At 43.9% G+C, this 21,624-nt stretch overlaps 1 protein-coding gene across 10 annotated transcripts in view; it reads right to left on the bottom strand.

Moving 5' to 3' along the window:
* The window catches only part of ABL2 (ABL proto-oncogene 2, non-receptor tyrosine kinase), a gene marked incomplete at its 5' end in the record, with an annotated part of 53,302 nt that overhangs the window by 10,522 nt on the left and 21,156 nt on the right, over positions 1 to 21,624 (bottom strand). For 7 of the 10 annotated variants that reach the window (XR_014549874.1, XR_014549875.1, XR_014549876.1 and 4 more), the window contains 8 exons: positions 1,587 to 1,676; positions 3,232 to 3,384; positions 4,621 to 4,805; positions 6,392 to 6,569; positions 8,770 to 8,854; positions 10,264 to 10,536; positions 13,028 to 13,323; positions 14,704 to 14,874. Coding sequence is in view for 6 of the 10 variants with exons in the window: in XM_083621554.1 (XP_083477680.1) it covers positions 1,587 to 1,676; positions 3,232 to 3,384; positions 4,621 to 4,805; positions 6,392 to 6,569; positions 8,770 to 8,854; positions 10,264 to 10,536; positions 13,028 to 13,323; positions 14,704 to 14,874 (1,431 nt within the window). Of the gene's footprint in view, positions 1 to 1,586; positions 1,677 to 3,231; positions 3,385 to 4,620; positions 4,806 to 6,391; positions 6,570 to 8,769; positions 8,855 to 10,263; positions 10,537 to 13,027; positions 13,324 to 14,703; positions 14,875 to 18,098; positions 18,291 to 21,624 lie in introns of those variants that run through there. The other 3 variants (XR_014549877.1, XM_083621557.1, XM_083621558.1) reach the window with 3 other exon arrangements.

The raw sequence follows: 21,624 nt of genomic DNA, 5'->3' as shown, positions 1-21,624 counted from the left end.
GAGATTCTAGGAAGAGACTGAATTCAAGTATAGAGAGGGGTCAGTTCTAAGGGTCTCAAAATGCCACAACAGCAACATAGACTGTTGCAGGAAACAAGAGGTAAGCTTTCACCAAGAAGCAAACAGTGCCTAGTACTCAAGTTTTCTATCTTGCCTGGTACACAGAAATCAGAGGAGAGAATGAACAGAGGATGGAAGCAGCAGTGGAAAAAAGGGTGGACTACTCTGGGTCGCCCTGTGCAACGCAGGGAAGGTAAGAAGAGATATGAATATTCCCTCTGGCTTGATGCACATTCTGTCACAGAAAAGAAAACCTGCATCACCCCAGAGATACGTGCACAGGACTCAGAAGTGTGGGAAGAAGCAGTACAAGTAACCTCAAGCTTCCTTCCAGTGTTGCTTCTGGGTTTTCTACAAAACCATGGTCAGCTCACCCAGAGTGGTGGCCCAGGCCTGCTGGGACTCTTTTGCCCGAACTCAGTGCATGCTCTGCAGGGGAAAACTGAGGAGCTACTCAATGAATGGCAGCATTCAACTCAATTTTTGTGCTAGCACAAGGATCAGCACTAATGCAAGGGGATTCCCCCCTTCCCCTGGGTGTGCACTGTGCACATGAGGCTTGGGGCTAGGGGGATGGAGAGGTTTGCAGAAGCACAAAACAGAGGAGCAGTACCAGTGGAAACTGCATTTCCTCCTGCAGAGTTCCCTGCACATACCTTTCTTTTCCTCCATCCATGTGTAATAGCAATCTGAGCAGGTTCAATTATAGCTCCCTGCTTATGACTCATCTTAAGCAAAACTAAATACAACAGGAGATCTTATCACATGTCACATCCATTTGGGATCTTAAAGTGGAGCTGTTCACAGCTTCTGGCTACATGTTTAAACACATCTCTGCAAACATGAATACTAGAATTTTAGATAGAAAAGCTAGGTTGAAGCCACCAGGAAACTGAATTTTTCAGGAAGTCAAGATACACAAGAAACAGAAATGGGCTTACTTGTGGCACAACACTTCCTTTCACCGACTTCCAACCCCAAGATTTTTTACTTTGGCCCAGCAGATTTAATCACAAACCGTGGTTTTGTGTTAAAAGAATGAGTTGCTGTGTGTGTGTGCTTTCCTCTTCCTTATGTATGAAGGATGAAGTTTTAAAATTTTCCATTTCTGGCTGTGAATAAATGGGCTGTCTCCACATTACAGGAAACTGTCTTATTTGAATCATAGTTAGTTCTATCAAACCAGCATCAGGACTGTAACTTAATATTCTGGTTTATGAACTAAGTAGTTTAAATAAACCAGTGTTTCCCATATTCAGCTGTTTACAGGATAATGATTTGTTCACAAATGTGAGATGTTTTAAAGCTTCTCCCCTCGCGCACACAGAGGTGGGATCCTGAGCCTTACAGCTGCTCACAGCGCCAAAACCACAACTTAAGAATCCATTTTCCAGTAAAAATCCAGGGGTCAATTTGAAGAAACGCCCCCATAAGTTCTCAACTGCTAGAAAGGTGAAGGGGAACATCGTGTGTTTTAGAAGTAAATATTTATAGAAAGTTGAAAGATAAGGAAAAAGGATTCTCACCTTCATTGATGCTAGAATCATGGAACATGGTTTCAAAGGCTTGATGAGTCTCAGCAAATGAAGGCCTGTCTAGGGGATTCCATTTCCAGCCTAAAGCACGATAGAAGCAGAAAAAAGCTCTATGTCTTGGCAACATGGCAAGCAAAGCAGAAGGAAAAACTTCTAAATTCCTCCTCCTGGCCATATCCCAAGGTTTACTATGCTGCAATAAATTATGGTTTAGCATGACATGCAAATAAAGCCATGTTCTATAATATAGGATTTTACGATCCTATGTTTGGTGTCTTCTGCAAGCCCTAAACCTCTGAATCCTAATCCATTATTGGTATTATGAAAACTGGATTGTATTTGTTAAAAAGTGACGAACCACCCCGAATTCAACATCTCTTGGCAATGGAAGAGTATCTGATCAAAACAGGCTCCAACCTCCCTATTACTTGCTTAACGTCTTAATCATATCGGCATCAAACAGCCTTTCCATTTGCTTCTGAAATGTTGTCTCCTGCTTGGTAAGTAATACCAGACATAATACTGCACCCTACTGGACACAGTAAGGTAAAGGGACCCCTGACCATTAGGTCCAGTCGCGGACAACTCTGGGGTTGCGGTGCTCATCTTGCTTTACTGGTCGAGGGAGGTGGTGTACAGCTTCCGGGTCATGTGGCCAGCATGACTAAGCCACTTCTGGCGAACCAGAGCAGCGCACGGAAATGCCATTTACCTTCCCGCCAGAGTGGTACCTATTTATCTACTTGCACTTTGACATGATTTCGAACTGCTAGGTTGGCAGGAGCTGGGGCAGAGCAATGGGAGCTCACCCCGTCGTGGGGATTCGAACCGCCGACCTTCCGATTGGCAAGCCCTAGGCTCTGTGGTTTAACCCACAGCGCCAACTGCATCCCTGGACACAGTACTGTACGCCTAAAAGGCAAGTTACTGGTGCCTCGGAATTTAGAGCAGTCGCCAGAGTCTTGGTGTTCTGCAAGTTGAAAAATATACAGAGGTCTGCAGGCTAGGTTACAAAGAAATTTCATTTGTTGTTTGTGTTTAATTTTATGAGAGTTGAAAAGAATATTGAGGAATGCCTGGTGGTTTTTTTGGCAATTCCTCACATCTTACTACAGTCCTTGCTGCGAAGGGGCTCCCAATTCTCCAGAGATGCTTTTTGGAGGGCTCAGGAAGTTGCAGTGAGGAGAAGGAGGGCTCTCCGCTTCTATGGCCTTTTAAGCAAGCAACTTTGGATCCAAACCCCATGGTTTTTGTCAGAATTGTTTTTTTTCAAGAGTTTTCCCCTGTGTCACCATGAGACAAATAAATTAATGGAAATCCCCTAGATTCTATTTCATACAACACTGGTGCTGTTGTATTAAGTGACATGGGGTCTGCACAAACCCCTAAGCGGATGTTTGTGTCAATGGACCCGTCTTTTGCTTCTGTTGATTTTTTACATCAGATGTCAGCTGGTAACGATTCTCTTGCATTTTGGACAAGAGACTGGTTGCATGCTAAAAGACTTACTCCCAGCTCTATATGCAACCTGTCTGTTATGGCAAGTCAGCAGGACTGCCGGTCCTCCTGCATGTTCTCACGATATCTCCAATCTACGTTTTGTTACTAAAATTAAAGACGAGAACACAATACTCACATGCTCTCATGAGTTCGTAGACTTTTGGGGGGCAACCTTCAGGTTGTTCCATCCGGTAGCCTTTCTCCAGTAAATCATAAACCTGAGAGAGGTCAATGCCAGGGTAAGGTGACATTCCATAGGTGGCAATCTCCCACAACAAGACTCCAAAGGCTGCAAGTTAAACAAAGTCAATTTTAACCTGATATTCCTGTCATTTCATAGAATCACAGAACTGTAGAGCTGGAAGGGTTCCCAAGGGTCATCAACCCCCTGCAATGCTGGAATCTCAACTAAAGCATCCATGACAGATGGCTACCCAACCTCTGCTTAAATACCTCCAAGGAAGGACAGTTCATGACCATTAACCAGTGTTCCCTAAACTGTGGCGAAAAGCAGCTTCTTTAGAACTACTACTTATAAAGTAGAGGGAAATTGCACGCCGAGCAAAGTTTGTAGGATTTGGGGCTGTTGTTCTTTGATGTGGCAATCTAAATTAATCAGAGTACAGTCATACCTCGGGTTGAAGTTGCTTCAGGTTGAGCGTTTTCAGGTTATGCTCCGCTGCGACCCGGAAGTAACAGAACACATTACTTCCAGGTTTCGCCCCTCGCGCAGACGCTCAAAATGACGTCACACGCATGCACAGAAGCGGCTAATCGCGACCCGCACACACGAGGGTTGCGTTCACTTCAGGCCGCAAACGGGGCTCCGGAACAGATCCCGTTCACATCCAGAGCTACCACTGTAGGTTCTTAAGCCTCAAATTCAGGTTATATTGCAGGGACAGCCACAAAGTAATTTTAACTAGCCACTGGCAGACAGATTTTAATCAAAATGTGGTAGAAAAGTTTCCCACCCATAAGAAAAATTAGGTTTATGATTTTTAAGAGATAAGAGGTACTTCAATGTTACAATGTTCTTTGTGACAGCTCCAGCTACCCCACTGGCTTGTGCTCCATAAGCGAAAAGGTCTTACCTTTAGGTGGTGTCAACAGTTCTCTACAACCTGACTATGAGGTACCGTATTTTTTGCTCTATAAGACTCACTTTTTCCCTCCTAAAAAGTAAGGGGAAATGTGTGTGCGTCTTACGGAGCGAATGCAGGCTGCGCAGCTATCCCAGAAGCCAGAACAGCAAGAGGGATTGCTGCTTTCACTGCGCAGCGATCCCTCTTGCTGTTCTGGCTTCTGAGATTCAGAATAATTTTTTTCTTGTTTTCCTCCTCCAAAAACTAGGTGCGTCTTGTGGTCTGGTGCGTCTTATAGAGCGAAAAATACGGTAGTCAGTTTCGGGCAAAATACGTTTCTAGCTGTATTAGATTAGAGCTCATTCTAAGAATACCAGAGCAGCCCAGATTTAAATGTACACAGGGACTCCATGCATAAGAGCAATGTTCTCCCTTCTTACCCCAAACATCTGATTTGATTGAGAATGTGTTGTAGGCCAGACTCTCTGGGGCTGTCCATTTGATAGGAAACTTTGCTCCAGCGTGAGCTGTGTAAGTGTCTCCAGTCATCAATCTGCTTAATCCAAAGTCAGCCACTTTCACCACATGGTTTTCTCCAACCAGACAATTGCGAGCTGCTAGATCCCTGTGTAAACAAAGACACTGCAGAATGACGACCTCTGGTGCCATCAAGATTCACCCTAAACCTTCTGGCACAGAGAGGTGAATATGATTTTACAGCTCAAAACTGGTTGCCACTGGGTGCACATGAACATATTTAGCCTTTGTGGTTCTAGAGGTCTGCTTAGTAACATGTGGAGCTTGATCAATGCTTCAGCGTTTGAAAGGTACAGCTTTGGTGCCTGGCATGCTTGTTCTCTGTTCGCCTCCATGTTTTATAACACCCAGGGATGCATCGCTAACATATTCACTGTGGTCTCTCAAGCAATCAAAATGAAGACAAGGATGCTGTGCAAATTGCATGCTATAAATTTGCATAGTTTATTTTGAGTGCAGAATCCGCAGCTGGGGACAGGTGGTAAAGAATGTGAGCTGGAGAAAGTCTGTATTTGTGCCTCATTATTTCGCTTCTTTAGAACAAAGGTCTGAAGCACGGTAACCAAGTTGTACTCTTTGCAATAAGGCCAAAGCTTCTGCCAAGATAAATGGCACTCCCTCCTTTGACATGGAACACTTTTAATTAAGTACACTGCAAGCATGAAAATGGGCTACAGTAAATCAGCTTCTGGTTGCTATTAAACAGCCAGTGACAGTCTCCGCTGAGCGCAGTAAATCTTACTATGCTATCATGCTGAGCAATCATCTTATGTGAAGCTTTGAAATTCAAATCAGAGAACAGGGAAATAGAAAGGTACTTGAATACTATTTGATTCTGGTCTAAAGAGGCTTAGTTTCCAAATTCATGCCTCTTGAACATGCCAAACAAGGCAGCAATTTGGAAGACAGACGACAGTCTACTGCAGTAGAAGAATGTACCCCAAAACAAAGGCCCTTTCAGAATACAAACTGTAGTCGCTATTCTCTGAGGGACTCATGAAATTCTTAAAACATCAAAGCAAGAACAGTTGAGATACAGCTATTGGACAAAAGCATATGCAAATCAATTCATAGGGGAGGCAAAACATGCTGGAAGGGTCATCTTGCACTGAAACACAACAAGAAAATATGAGTTCTACATGCTACCTAAGTACAGTAAATTTCCTTGATTTTACTCTAGAGTAAACACCAGGATTTACGTTTCCATGCAAGGACTTAAGTGACGAAAGATACAGGAGTGGAGAAAATGGGACGTGAAGAATTCTTTTTTTGGGGGGGGGGGGAGATGGTATGATCACAGGAGAGACACTGAGCTGCGTAGGTAACAAATTATTCACCGCTGCTGCCCAAAGTGTTCTTGTCTGAGCCTTCAAATATTTAATCGAGATATTTAACATTTTAAACTTTTTTTCTCAGAGGAAACTTGCTATGTTTCCCCTCATGTGAAAGCTAGAAGCTCAGAATTGTTTAGAAAACCTGAAATATGTTAAGCTCTGTCTAGGGAGAATAGCTGGCACAAAGCTATTCTGTTAAGGAGGCAATTGCCTCGTGACTAGAACTTGCAAGAGTTCTCCTTAAAAGCATATAATCAGATCTTATCAAAGTTCCTCATGGAAGGTCACCCAGACCCACACTCTCACCCTCCTTTGACAAAAGTCAAGACATTCTGCTAACCTGTGGATGAAGTTTTTCTTCTCCAGGTATTCCATGGCAGAGGATATCTGGGTAGCCATATACAGCAGGACAACAGCAGTTACTTCCTCCCGATTGCACTCCCGCAAGTAATCCAGCAGGTTCCCATACGGCATGTATTCTGTCACTATATAAAACGGGGGTTCCAGAGTACACACACCTGGCAGGAGGATGGTAGAGTCTGGTAAGGTTTATCTCTTATTGTAGGTACAATCTTCTAACGCGACTGAAGCAGATAGTCCCCAAAATGCTGGAACAGCAGGTAGTATTAAGATAAGGTGTGTGGGGTGTGTGTGGTTATGTTCAAGTTTCCAAGGTAAGCACTGATTTTCCTATTTCCACAGTGTCATAGGGAAGGATTTCCACACAATAGGATTTGGATAAACAGAACAAGGAAATAATCAGCCAAGGAAATAAAAAGAAACATGGTTAAAGTGGCACTAAGCTTGACAGAGGAGGCAAACATGGAGGATTTTTCCAGAATTAAAAGCTTCCTCACTCAGGGAATTGATATTATGCTGACGGCTGTTCCTGTACAGCGACTATGCAGTGCCTCTGGTTCAGAATTGGGACTGTAGTAAAGCGGAAAACAAACAAATAGACAAACAGGCTTTGTCCTTCCTTCCTTCCTTCTTTCCTTCCACTGCAGGAATGTCCTGCCATTTTCGTCCACAAAGAAGTCGCCACAACTGGTTGCAACAAGGTCACATCTAGCATGATCCACTAAATCCCACAGACACATTAAAATGCAACTTCTCTATTGCTAATGGAATAAAAATGATCTCCAACTCAAAAACTAACTAAACTTTATCGCAGCAGCTAAGGACCTAGGTGAAGATAAACACCATTTGAAGTGGGGACACAGTGAACTCATTCCTGTGCAGTAAGCTAGTATGCAGAACCAGATATCGCATTCACCGTAACAGTGAAAACTCTGAAACTGAGCTGGAGAGGAAAGGGATTCAATAAAGACACAGGGCAGAGACAGAGCACATGTCCCAAGTTCAATCCTCAACATCTCACGCTACATGGAGCACTGGGGAAAACCTCTGCCCAAGACCCTGGAGATTTACTGAAGTCAGAAGAGACAATATTGGGCTAGGTGAAGTATGGATCTGACCAGTTTCATTGTTCGAAGAACTTCAGTTGCCGATATTGCCACCACCTGGTATTCATTTAGTTTGACACTTCACCCTGCAAGGAACTATACACAATTGCAAGGTTGTAGGATGGATAATCACTGGTTGTCTGAGACCATGAATACATCACTATAACCTCGCCCCAGTTCTCCTTATATAAAGTGGGAACAATCGTGATCTCTCCAGTTATTCTATGGTAAACAAGACTATAGAGTACTTTGCACAACTATAGAAGCCATTTAAAAACTCAGCTCTAGAATGGATCATTGTGTCTCAGTGGAGACAAAATTCCTTGGCCCAGAAGTGGAATGTGACATACAAGCCCTACCACACAAGCATCTGTTTCATAAGGGGTGCAGTACTGATCGCTGAAGTTCTTTGCATTCCCAGCATTTCTGCATTTTGCCTTACTATGGCAATGTAAATCACAAGAACTGTGACAAATATCAGCATACAAAACTGGAAGTGTAGAACTTAATGGATCAGAACATGAGAAGAATTCACATTATGTAGGAGCAGTCACTAGACTATGCAAAAACCCAAACCAAGCAACAATAAAGTGGGGGCAAGGGACCGTCAAGCTCCCAATCCTATTTCACTTGCGCCTTTTCAATGTGGATTCTGCTTCCTCTGAAACAGCCTAACAGTAATTCTGAAAATTGCCTAACATAAAAAAATGGTCATATCACTCACTCAAAATGTGTAGCGCTTTGCACTACAAAGCATTTCACTCGTCCCAGAAAAGAAAATAAGGCACAGAATTTTTTTTCTTGTGCCCTTCCAGGTTTCCAATTTTTCCACTGGAAACATTTAAATGTTCTCAGGAAGTAAAAAAAAAAGGGGGGGGAAACAAAGTTGCTCCATTTTCCCCCTACCCCACACATCTCTGTGAGGCTATTAGGTCACATAAAATACAACTACAATGTTTGGACCCATGTTTGTTTTGCTTTAGGTGCATAGTCAGAATGGCAATATTATTTCCAGTGTACAGCAGTCCAGAGACAGGGGAGTTATTCCCAGTGGGTAAGACAGGTACAATCTTACAAAATGTAGGTTTTACACACTTAGAGCTTTGTTCAAACTTGCCAAAGTAAACATAATTTGGAAGGCACACTCCAACTGTTCTTGAAGGGCAAGTTTGTTTAGCACAACAGTATTACTGTGAATGAATTAAAACGGAAAGCAAAACACATTCCTGTATGGTCATATTAGTGCTTTTACCTAATAACTGCACCAAATTTGGATGCTTGATTTCCTTCATAACAGAAGCTTCTTTCAAGAATTCCTCCACTTCCATTGTATCTTCCTGAAAGTGAAAACAACTGCAATTAATTTAAATAGAAATTATGGAATAGACTTCAATGGCATTTGCCAAAAAAGGGAACACAACTGTAGAAGAGTAAGCCACAATTAAAAGGGAATGCAACTTAAAAGGAATGATTCAAGTTACTGAAAATGTCTGCTAACTTGTCACACAAAGCTTTGAGGTAGGATTAGTAATGCAGGTATTTGTACAAAACATCACAAAGCAAATTAAAAAGAACATACAGACTCAAAAATACAACAATTCAATCTAAAAACCAGCAGTAAAACAGAAAGCAAACCCTAACAAAAAAGATTAATCTGATTAAATTATACCTGAAAGCCTAGACCAGCCTGAAATTAATCTGCTAAAAGCAGGTGTAAACAGCTAATATCTTACAGTTTGTTTAACAAGGAAGGAAAGTCTATTTCCCATGGAAGGGAGTTTCATGATAGCACCACCACTGAGAAGGCCCTGTCTTGTACCCACCAACTGTGAGTTCCGGGGCCTCCATGGGTGATCTCATGTGGGTGCAGGCAGACCTTCAAATAACACCATCTCTCTATTTATTTAATATACTGCATGATGCAGGGGGGTATGGGTTGTTAGGAGATGGGCAGGACCTCTGGTGGGGACACGTAGGGTAGTTTATGCACCTTTGGTCCCCACCCTGCATTCAGCTCATCTGTGGCTCCAAGAAGCTTTCAGCATGCAACAACGGGCCACACCCCGGGAACAGCTTTGACTAGTCAGCTAAACCAGATGAGGGTAGCCCATGTGTCCCAAACCCTCGATGGGTTAGGGACTTCACCTGTATGCAAAAACAGGCTCTGCCAGATTGAGTGAATGAGATCAAGAGTGGGTCCAGCAGTCAAAAGGGTGGTTTCTGCTCACACTGTAGAGAGAGGTGATGGGCTGATGGTGCTTGTCAACCTGGGAAGGTATCCCCATCTAGGAGAAGGAAAACTCTGAGCCTAAACATCCGTTGTCTTGCGAGGTATCTCTGGGAGAAAAAAGGGCTACGCAAATCCGGAGTGATCTCTCTAAGTGGTTGGATGGCGCCTTGTATGTCTCCTTCTGGCACCTCCTGCAACCAAGCTGGTGCCAAACGTATCGATCTGATTTCCTTTGGACCACATCAGTGAGGCTGAGAGGGGGGTCTTGTCGTCTGGGCAGCCCGGGACCTCCAGGCACACTGCCCAGTCTTGTGCCTTGGGGAGGTCACTTCAGTGCGGCTAATGCAGAAAAAACAACATGGTCTGATTTCACTCCTGGAGGGGCACTCCATTGTCTCTTGAGACAGACGGATGCCAACAGCTGCTTGATGCCAAAATTGGCTTATAAGTGACTTATAAGTATAAAAACTGATCAAACGAGGTTTAAAATATAAATACAACTCCTTAGCAACATACCTTGAGTGTTTTCACAGCAACTGTGAGATTGTATTTCTTCCACACCCCAACATACACTTCTCCATACTGTCCTCCACCAAGTTTGTGCTTCATAGTGATATCAGTCCGTTCCATCTCCCACTTATCATGGATGGGAGAGACTCCATAGACTGTGGGCTTATTGCACTTTGGTGCTGGGTAGTGCAAGGTTGTCACCAGGCCATCAGCTACTGTCGAGTGATGGTGAACTAGCTCCGCCAGAGTATTGAAACGGCTTTCGGCTGTCACATACACCTGTTAAAGAGGGAATGAAGAGCTGGTATGAACCGGACAAGAAGGAAGAAGATGTGAATGTCCAGAAAGGGGCTGGGGAGGAAAACTTGGGTTTCCCCAGAAGCGTGAAATAGAAAAATGGGAAGGTAAGAAACACAAAAATCCTCTTATGAAATATTTTCTTATTTAAGAATGATCAAAGAAATGTCCTTTAAAATGTTTTACTGTAAGATTGTTATAGTCACATCACTCCACTGCAAATCTCTCAAATACAAGATTCAAAGGCAGTTCGGTAAGCAATGGTGTCTGCTACTGTGTCTAGCTGGATTACTAAAAAAACCAATATGCTGAGGATTTGACCCTGGAAAAGTACTTTTAAAAGTTGCAGCATGAAAAGCATCTTTTAAGTATTTGGTCCAAATATGCAATGTAAGAGTCTGCCAAAAATATTGCTCCAGTAATAAGGTGGGAAAGTCTTCAGAATCACATAGCCTCTGATGTCTTTGTTCTCACTTGCTTCAGATTTCACTGTCTTCCACACCAAGTGAAAGAATGATGCAAAAATTGATAAAATCAAGCAGGAAACTAACATGTGAAAGACTAAAAAAATCCTTCCATTCCCTAAGATCTATTTAGACTTTCTTAATAAGAATTACTGTTATTTATATGCCGCCATCGGACTGAGTTGCCCGGAGAGCCACGTTTTAGACATTAAAAAAAAATTTGCCCAGGATTTAACTGATTTTATATCTACAGCTTTTTGCATTTTTACTGTTGCTACAATAACTGCTTTTGTTTCTGATGTTTTTGATCTGTTTTATGGTTCTCTTTTGTAGGCTCTCTTGGAAATCTAGATTAATAAAATTATGCTTTTTAAAAAAATCTATTTTTTAAAATTTATTGCATTTATATGCCATCTTTTTCTTCCAAGGAGCTTAAGGTGGTGTACATTGTTCTCCTCCCTTCTATTTCACCCTCACAACAGCCCTGTAGGTTAGGCCCAAGGCCACCACCGAGTGAGCTTCGCTATGGCTTCTTGAGACAACATTATCGAAATAAATTAGAGTCATTCTACTATTATCAAGGCTATAGCATTTCCTGGAATGGAGTGGGATATAAACAAGTTCGACTGTGCTGATCCCAGCATAGTAGTGCAGGCCACATATGACATTTGTTAACAAGGAGATCAACTTTCAGCTTAATATCCAACTGCACTGTAATTCTTTAGTTACCTTTTAGCAGGGGTGGCTAACACAGACATTGCTGTGTTAAAAACCCCACCACTCCTGACCATTGGCAATGTTGGCTGGGGCTAATGGGAGATGTGGTCCAAAGACACTTGGGAGGTAAAAAAGGTAAAGGTAAAGGATCCCTGGATGGTTAAGTCCAGTCAAAGGCGACTATGGAGTTGCAGCGCTCATCTCACTTTCAGGCCAAGGGAGCCAGCGTTTGTCCACAGACACAACAATGGCTACCCCCATCTACACACTGCTTGAGCATCCTCCAGAGCAGGAGTGGGGAACTGGTAAGGTGTTTGTCCACAGACAGCATTCTGGATCATGTGGCCAGCAGGACTAAACTGCTTCTGGTGCAAGAGGACACTGTGACAAGTGCCAGATCACACGGAAATGCCGTTTACCTTCCCGCTGCAGCGGTACCTATTTATCTACTTGCATTGGTGTGCTTTCGAACTGCTAGGCTGGCAGAAGCTGGGACAGACCAACAGGAGCTCACCACCATCATGCAGATTCGAACCGCTGAACTTCCAATCGGCAAGCCCAAGAGGCTCAGTGGTTTAGACCACAGCGCCACCCACATCCCTGGTGGAGCACTGGACCTGTCCAGTGGCCAGATCCTTATCTCCACACACACACACACACCCCTCCATGGGACAAGTATGACAGGTGTGCCACCCTCCTCTCCATCACCTGACACCACAATGACATCAGGTGATCAGCTTTTGCCCACATGGTTTGAAATGCCTAGGCAGAAAGGATGTGCTATAGTATGGAAAGTGCTGTGCATGGATGAATGCAGGCACTGGTGATAAAGCCCCTTTCACCCAAGCCATGTATGATGACATCATCTATAATGTTGGGTGTAGGGCAGGTGAGTTGGACTAGATGAAACAGCCTCACAGGCCCAATGGGGACGTGTGGTGGGCCTATTTAGGCCTATGTGCTGAAGGTTTCCTACCCCTTCTGTGCTCCAGGGCATGATCTGAGGAACTATGAGCGTTCACATTCATACCGAACGCTGAGCTGTGACTTAACACAGACATTCTGGGGACCCATGCATGGCGTCTGTTGTTCCTAGCATGGAGTAAGGGGGCAAGCAGAGAGCCATCAACACAGCGCTTGCTGGGTAAGGTCTGGCATTACAGTGCAATGTATCTATGCAAATCTTTCACTTAAAGCAATGGCAACTGGCTGTTTCCAGGTGTCTTTACTTCAAACAGCAATGAAGGCAGAACTTTTTTTATAAAAAGAATGGGTTTCCCTTGAGGATTTACCTTGCCATCCGCGGTGGTATTGATCCTGTAGTGGTAAACACGGCCCTCGTACCTGAGTGAGATGGACAGTTGCCCCGGGCTGCTCTCACTTTCCCGAACTAGGAAGCTGCCATTAATGAGGCTACTCAGCAGATACTCAGCTGCACTGCGTGACACTGGCCCATGATACCAGGAATGCTTCTCCAGGCTGTTCACTGGGGTGATGTAGTTACTTGGAACCCAACCTTGACCATTCTTGGACCGTACTTCACTCCATTCACCGTTCTGGTTGTAGCCCAGTACGCGTAGCTTCTCACCTGAAGCACAAGAGGAGAAAATTCCAAGTGGGTCAAGTGTGATTGATCATATTTCATCTGCCCTGCCAAAAATGAGGAATGACAGAACAAAGTACTCAAGAAAGGCCACCTGCTCTGGCTAGAGACAGGAAATAAACTGGAGTCTGTCCAGCACGGCTGTGGGAGGAGCGAAAAGATTATTTACAATTTCCTGTCTTCTCAGGGGACTGGGCAGCTTAATCCTTTCTGTCGGATTTTTTTTTACCCTAACTAAGAAACGTATCTGTCCTTGTGGTTTAAACATGATTGAAGACCTCATACATATTTGTCCTTTATATAACTGGTTGTGGGAACAGTACTCAGGACAAACTTTAGCAGATATTTGAAGAGGTATGTCCACAAGGCAGAAATTTGGGGATCACCAGTGTGGCACATGAGAAGATCATCTGTGGTTCCTGCAGGCACAGCAATCCTCAAGTGATTTCGTTTTTTACATCATTTCTATACCACTTTACATTTCCAGAAAAACCCTACCTCTTTATATCTCCCCCCCAAAAAAACCCCCACTTCTAAGCATTTAATAGAACATTACAAAGCATGGAAGTTAAAAATTACAAATACAAATAAATACAAAAATAGAGAGTGTCAGCTTTTCTCCCTAGCTATTTTCCTGATATGGGATTCTGAATTTCTACATGCAGCTATCGAAGGCACAGGAGCCTTGACTGGGAAAACCAGGTGGCAGTGTCACTCCCTCAGGTTCTGTTTGGCACCATTGCTTTCCAGTTATGCTTCTAGTTATGCATTTGCTCTGGAAATGAGACAGCAGTGCAGAGCAGTTGCTTGAGCTGGGAGAGCTAGTGCTTTCGTACTCTGGTTAGTTTGCAAGGATGTTTAGGGTGGATGGGAGAGGCAGGGCAGCTTCCCCACTCGCCTCTGATGTCTGCTGGCCACACGGAACTGGAAGCAGGCACCTACTTTGCCCATGGAGGGGCTTCTCTGAATTGTGTGTGGGGTTGTTCAAGTATGCTTTGTGTGTGTGTAATTGACAGGAATGCACTGTGCAGAGAGGGAGAGACAGATGTATGTGCGGTCTGTGGGGTGGGGAGGCTTGTTTCTGTATGTGTGATCTGCGAGAGACAGGGAGAAATGCACTTGGACAGAGAGGGAGAGGTGTGAGAGAAAGGAGCATGTTTGCGTGTGGTTTGTAAGTGTGCCAGAAGAAGTGTAGTGAAGCCACCTTGTATATTGTTCCTAGTGCTACAGACTCTTCTCTCTTATTGGACAGCAACAGCAACATCTCAGTCTCCATAGGAGCACCACTGTATTGCTGCCCCAGAGTCAGAACAAGATCATACATCTTTGCAATGCATCCCCTCCCCAGAAGATGGTTTGGCTTACCTTTGGTGATGCTCAGTGTGTTGTCACCACTTGCTACAAAATCATAAAGTGCAACAAAAAGATTGGGGTCGCTCTCAGTGGTTCCTAAGAGGTTCTCCTTGGAGCTCCACCTGATGGCTTCATTCAGTGCCTGGGGTTCTGTGTCACAACCATAGGGGCGGTGCAGAGCCTCTGAGGAAAAAGAAAGAATATGTTTGCTTAGTATTCATATTTAAAATCCAATGACACACCGGATATGGTCCTGAGCAGCAAATGGAAACAAATATTTTAAAGTGTAACTCAGCAACAATAGCAATGCAAGAGATTTTGGTGCTTGAAGCAAAAGAATGTAAAGGACACCTCCTTTGCTCACTAATAAGAAGCATGACTTGGTAGAAAATTATCGTGCACAAGCCCCAGGGAAATGGATAAGAGTTGGGGCCCATGGATCACATTTCTCCTGCTCTGCTGCTCTTAGTAGCACTTAAAATCCCCTGCCTGGGGCACTTGCCTTCTTTGCCAGCTGGATAAGCTGCCTTTGCCAAATAACAAAGCTGGCCCCGAAAAGCTAACTGAGCAGAGCTTCAGGCAATTGGCAAAGTAGCCACAATCTTACCTATTACGTCTCCTGAGGTCACATGACCACAAGTCCAGGTAAGACGGGAACAAAAGTGTCATTTACAGCATGCAGCCAAGCTGGTGCCAAATGTATTGCTCTGCTTCTATTTGGACCACATCAGCGAGGCAGCCCAGGACCTCCAAAGATTCTGCCCAGGCTTGCACCCCAGAGAGGTCACTTTGCTGCTGCTAATGCAGCAAAAACAACACAGTATGCAACAGTTACGAGTTACCAGTCTCTGTAGCCCCAACAAGTGCTGTGATTCTCCCACAGCTTGGCTTTGCCCCCAGAGGTGCACTCCATTGTCTTTGGAGACAAACGGATGCCAACAGCAAGCATTTACAGCATACGGAAAGGGATTTAATTCAAACAGGTCAAGAAGAAATTGGGGGGACGACCTATTTATATTTCAAGAAATACTCTCCGTGATTGTATACTTTAAAAGGCAATAATCTAAGCCAACGCACTGGTTGATGAGACCGTAAACACAACCTCGGAACCGTTTCATTACTGATATCCCAAGCTCCCCAAATTTCTTGCTGGGCAAAGCAAACTTCAGCTTTCTCTTTGCTTTAAGGCCTGAACCTCTTAAACCATCAAATCAAATTTCAAGTTCAAAGGGAAGTACAGCTTTGAACAAGATTAGACACAGATTTCGCCCCCAATAGCAACAGTTGATCTTTGTCAATTTGAATGAAATACAAGTATTGCAAATCCTTTAAGTAGGGATCTGTCATACTGTACAGTATGCTAAAGCCCCACATGTACATTGGTGGGGCTAAAATAATTAAAATAAAAATAAGTAAACAAGCAGCCCCATTTGATATACATCATACCTCGGAAGTCAAATGGAATCCATTCCAAAAGTCCGTTCAACTTCCAAAATGTTCAGAAACCAAAGTTCGGCTTCTGATTGGCTGTAGGAAGCTCCTGCAGCCAATTGGAAGCTGCGGAAGCCCAGTCGCATGTTCAGCTTCCAAAAATAATTCGCAAACCGGAACACTCACTTCCAGGTTTGTGGCATTCAGGAGCCTAAACGTTCGAGAACTAAGCTGTTCAAAAACCAAGGTACAACTGTATGGCTAAATCAGGCACCACAGCAAAAATGTTGAATTGCCATGTAAGTGAAAACACTCTAAAGCAGAGATTTTCAACCTTTTTGAGTCCACGGCTTCCTTGACCAACTACATTCTTTCTGTGGCACCCCTGTGGGGCTCAGGAGCCCAGTTATGTCACCCCTTGCCTGCAGAGCTGGCAGCCTCTCACCCTTTTTTGAACACCCTTCCATGCAAAGTGTTCCCTTGGCCTCCTCTCCCCTCTCCTTGGGAATCCTCTGGGCAGCTGCTGCCGCCACCCCTGGTCTCTGAGCTGCCCACCTCAAAGAGAGGTGCTTTCTCAAACTGCCCCACAGAGGCCTGGGACTTGACTGTCCATTCCCAACAGTAAAGGCTGACAGACTGGTCAGCTGGGCTCCCTCGCCTACTTGCTTGCTTACTCGGAGACTGCCTCAACTCCTGGCAACCAGCACCCTCTGACCAGCCCAGAGGCACCATTTGCCTGCACAGATTGTGGCCAGGGCTGCTGCAACAAACAGCTGTGCAAGCCTTGAGAGGGAGAGATGCGAGAGGGCATCAGAGGCGGGAGGGAAGCAAAGAGGGGCAGAGACCAGTGTTGCCCGTGGCACCCCTGACCATCATTCAAGGCACCCCAGGGTGTCATGGCACACTGGTTGAAAACCACCGCCCTCAAGTAAGAGCAGAACATAAAGGCAGACACACTCAACCAAGGTCAGGCAGCTCATTCGCGAGTTGAACATTTGTTGAAGATGAACCTAATGGAAAGATTGCTCAGCAAACAGCTGCTACACCCAAGGTGCTACACTTCAATTCCTCTGATGGTGGCAGCGGCAAAAAACAGTGGAGGGATGTGATGGATGAAGGAAGGAAGCATCAACACTGATGCAAAAGAGGCACAGAGCCAATCCCCATTCAGAGCTCCCAGTATCAAGAACTAGCTCTGGACTAGAGCAAACCAGCACCGGCAAGCCTCTTATAGCCAAGTCATGTTCAGCTCTGCCACAGAAGAACACATGAAAGCAAGGTGTGAAGGCCAAAAGGAAGCTGGGGCAGCAGCATGCCACCTGCTGCTGCTTGTTTCAGAGTCTGAAGCAACACTGCTCACAAAAAGCCATTTCTAATCCTATGCAGCGTCAGGATCAAGAATTTGAGGGAATAGATGCGCTCAAGGCCACCATTTGAATGCATTCATAACAGCAGCATTCTTATAGCTGATTTTTAGGTATTACTTTCAGGAATGTTCATGCTATCCACAAATGAGGAGCTAAACCGCTCCCCTGCATTAAAGATAATGTTAGCAAGAGGGCATGCACACACTGCTTTCATCAGCTACAGTAAGGCAATGAAGAAATCCAACTCCCTCAAAAGATTAGAGATAAAAACCAGCTGTCTGCTTACAACAGCATATCACAGTGGGGGGGAAATGCAATTCCGTCATCAGTTGCATCGCCAAGTTACATCCTTTTTTACTGTGAACAGGCTGTGCTTTCCCCATGCTCTTCATTCTCCTCATTCCTTATGCATCCTCCAATATGAGTCTCCAATTGGCTGGAGATTACTTCTCAGCCTAACACAAACATCAAGCAAAAGCAGCCTGTTAGCACCCCCAAATACGGGAATCTAAAAATCAAACCCCACACAGTGTTAATTCTAAGAACCAGAGCAACTTAAGTCCCCAGTTCTTACGGAGGTGAAGTACAGTTACTGCCTTCCAAACATACCTCTCAAATCAGATAAAGTTGGTTTAGAAGCCTCCTCAGAAAAGGAACACAGTTGCTCAGCATTCTCTTTGCCAAAACTGCTTGAGTGAAGAAGAACTGTCCCCAGGATCATGTTGCTTCTTACTGAAAGCCAACACACAACTGCCTAGCACAAATCAGAATGCTTTTCCCCGAGACACGGCATGCTACACGTGACTCCTACTAAAGAGGGTAAGGGCCAACAGGAGAAAGCAGGACTGTTGGCGTGGGAGGCGACGCAAGTGAGCAAAGCATTCCTCTTTTCAGCAACTGGAAGCTTTAAGAAATGTGATGCTTTCCAACAGTTAGAAGGCAGGGAACAAACCGCAAATTGAAACGTGTCTGGAACCGACAGGCTGTAACAATGAAAGCTTATTCATTCTTGGATGACAGTTAAGATTGCTTGATGGGAAGGAATGTTTTCCACAGCATAGTTGAGCAATGCGTATTAACACACACTTTTTCCAACACGTGGACAACCACGTCAGCATGCTTGACAACTATCCTTGAAGAGCCAAGATTTAGTCTCAAGTTATATTCCTAGATCAATTCTGTTGCAAAAAAGTTTATTTACTGATGGCGATGAGTCCAAGCAAGGAACCAGGTGATATTTTTTTGTCTTTGCAAAGGACAGACTCCTGGCCCCAGCTATCCCATCCACTTGGCTTTCACAATGGATGCAAAGAATCTCATTTTATTGATAATGGGATTGGCAGTCAACAGCAGGTGGTTAAGTACCCCTTAAATCTGGTGGTGTATGGAAGTGTCTCATTCAACTAGCAGAATAGGCAAAGGAATAAATCATTCATTGCAAAAGGGAATTATTTTCCACCTGCACACCAAACTCACTTTCTTCTCTACTTGCTGGCTCTTCTTCAGGCTCAAAAGAAAAAGCTAGTGCATTAATTATATCAGTGTCAGCAAAAGAGTCAGTTACTTTTATTATCCAAGAGGTCTGGAAAGGATGCATTTCTGAGGTTCAGCTACCTCCATCCCAGATCACCCAAGCAGATTTGTTTTTTCTTAATTACATCTCTGTATTAAAAAATAATAATAATGTTAAGTGATGACAAGACTGGACATTGACTCTTGCCCATGCAAAATGGACGATGTGCAGAATCACAGTGGTAAGCTGCTGAAGACACTCAGACAGCAGGGGTAAGAATTGAACAGCTGACAGCAGCAGGAAGAAAGCCTCTTCTGTAACTTGGAGCTGAAGGAAAAAATGTGTGTGCTATAAAAGCACCTGCCACTGTCAGGGTGAAACATGAAGAGTTAGTGGCTGTGCACATGAGCTCCCCCACCCTCCCCTACCATAACATAACATAACATAACATAACATAACATGAAAACTCCCCAGAGTCACAGATGGAAACCACACTCCTTTATGTGAAACTGAGAATAAGTTATTGCAGGGGGTTGGACTAGACGACCCTTGGGATCCCTTCCAAATCTATGATTCTATGATGTCCATTCTTTATACCAATATTCAGAAGACAGAAAGGTTTCTCAAGGAAAGATAAAACCATGGTTTTGTGGCAAAAGCGTAAGCGAGTCTGGGGATCAACACAACCCTGTCCTCCTCTGATGCAGTTTCTACATTACTTGAACTCATAAACTGTGGTTAGAACTAGCATTAAGTATGTTTTGTTCGAAATAAGCCCACTTTAGACAACACAACAAACTATGGTTAAGTGGAAGCTTTCAAACTCTTCCTTCTGGCTACACTTGGGGAGAAACATACAAACCCAGGACTTACCTAGGCTTATTCACATCATGCTAAACTAAAGGTGGGGAATCTCTGGCCTGCGGGCCAATCTTGACCTGTCGGGGGTTCACTTTGGCCTTAAAAACACTGTATTGTTTTTAATACTTGATTGGGAGCCACCCAGAGTGGCTGGGGAAACTCAGCCAGATGGGCGGGGTATAAATAATAAATATTAAATAATAAATTATTATTACTATTATTATTATTAGAGGTCAATTCCCCTAAACTACACCCACCCACTCATCAGATGTCACAGGTGTTGATGGGTGGGAGAACAGGGTTAAATTCTGCATATAACTCTTACTTTGTTGTTGTGTACAATGTACTTCATCTTCTCCGTAAGTACCGAGGGCTTAATTTATTCTGTTTTTTAAGATTAACACTTTTGAGAACCACTTTAAGGCAACCTCCACATACACATTTGCAAATCTCCCTGTGCTCCCAAGAATTTAAAAGGGGACGAGGGGAGACTTGCAAAGTTGTGCACTTAGGTGGGCAACTCAGTTTTAGCCCAATATCAAAATATAGAGGCAGTCTCCATTTCTAGGCAGGATCACTCGACCTATCACAAAACTGATAGAATTGTGCTTAGAACACCCACCAGTCCATTACCTTTTAGTTTCCAAGTTCAACTCAACCTTTCCCCCCTTCTGTTTGAACAATACGCTTAAAAAAAATAGCATGAATGGATTCTGGGTTTTTTGTTTTTCTTTTGTGCCCAAGAAACACTAAGTGTGAATAATTCTTTTTTAAAGCACCTGTAGGGACAAAGATAAGCAAAAGCATTGAGAATTTAGCCTTAGCTTAGTTAGCTAGACTCCCCAGATGTTCACAACCAGCAATGAACACTTCTGGGGTGGGGAGTTGCAATGAGGTTAAGCTAGCTGTGTCTCAGATTGATAAATACAGAGACACACTCTGCTTGGGTAGTAGCTACAGGGTTGCTACTCAGCCAAGGACAAGGGACTCTATTCACAAGCATGATACTAGCAGCTGCCACGTGTCCAAGGTAACATAAAACCTCACAGACTGCAAAACAGAAGAATATTGGAAACACCCCCCCCCCTTATTCATTTCTGACAATCTACTCTGGTAACAAAGATGGCATTCATGCGCAACTGCTTTGACTCATAACAGAGGTGGAGCAGCAATGCACACAATGAAGTCACAAGGATTCAGGAAAAACATATTTTTCATAGCTAGTCATATGGGGAAGGGAGGCAATCTAGGAACTGGCAAGTCTTCCACCTCTGGAATCTCATATATTTCCCCCCATTTCAGAGCATGCTTAGGGATGGTGAGAATTCTAATCCACTTTCATGACTAGGAAGCATGGCAGTTCTTCAACGTTAGAATTCATTGATTTATTTCATTCATGGGTGGCTTCCTATGAAAAATCACAAAGTAATTTAAGAATAAAATAAAATAATAATTTGTAAAGTTGGAGGGACCCTGAAGGCCATCTACTCCAACCCCTTGCAATGTAGGAATCTCAACTAGATCATACATAACAGATGGCCATCCAACCTTTGCTTAAAATCTCCAAGGAAGGAGTATCCACCACCTCTCATGGGAGCATATATCACTGTCAAACAGCTCTGACAGTCAGAAAGTTCTAGTCGGGCTCCCCTTTCTTGCAATTTGAAGCCATTAGTTTGTGTTCAAGTCCCCAGAGCAGGAGAAAACAAGCTTCCTCCATCCTCTATGTGACAGCCCTTTAGATACTTGAAGATGGCTATC

Source organism: Podarcis filfolensis (genome assembly GCF_964270895.1).
Source record: "Podarcis filfolensis genome assembly, chromosome: 6".
NCBI classification, from domain to species: Eukaryota; Metazoa; Chordata; class Lepidosauria; order Squamata; family Lacertidae; genus Podarcis; species Podarcis filfolensis.
This window is presented reverse-complemented; position numbering and strand designations above follow the sequence as displayed.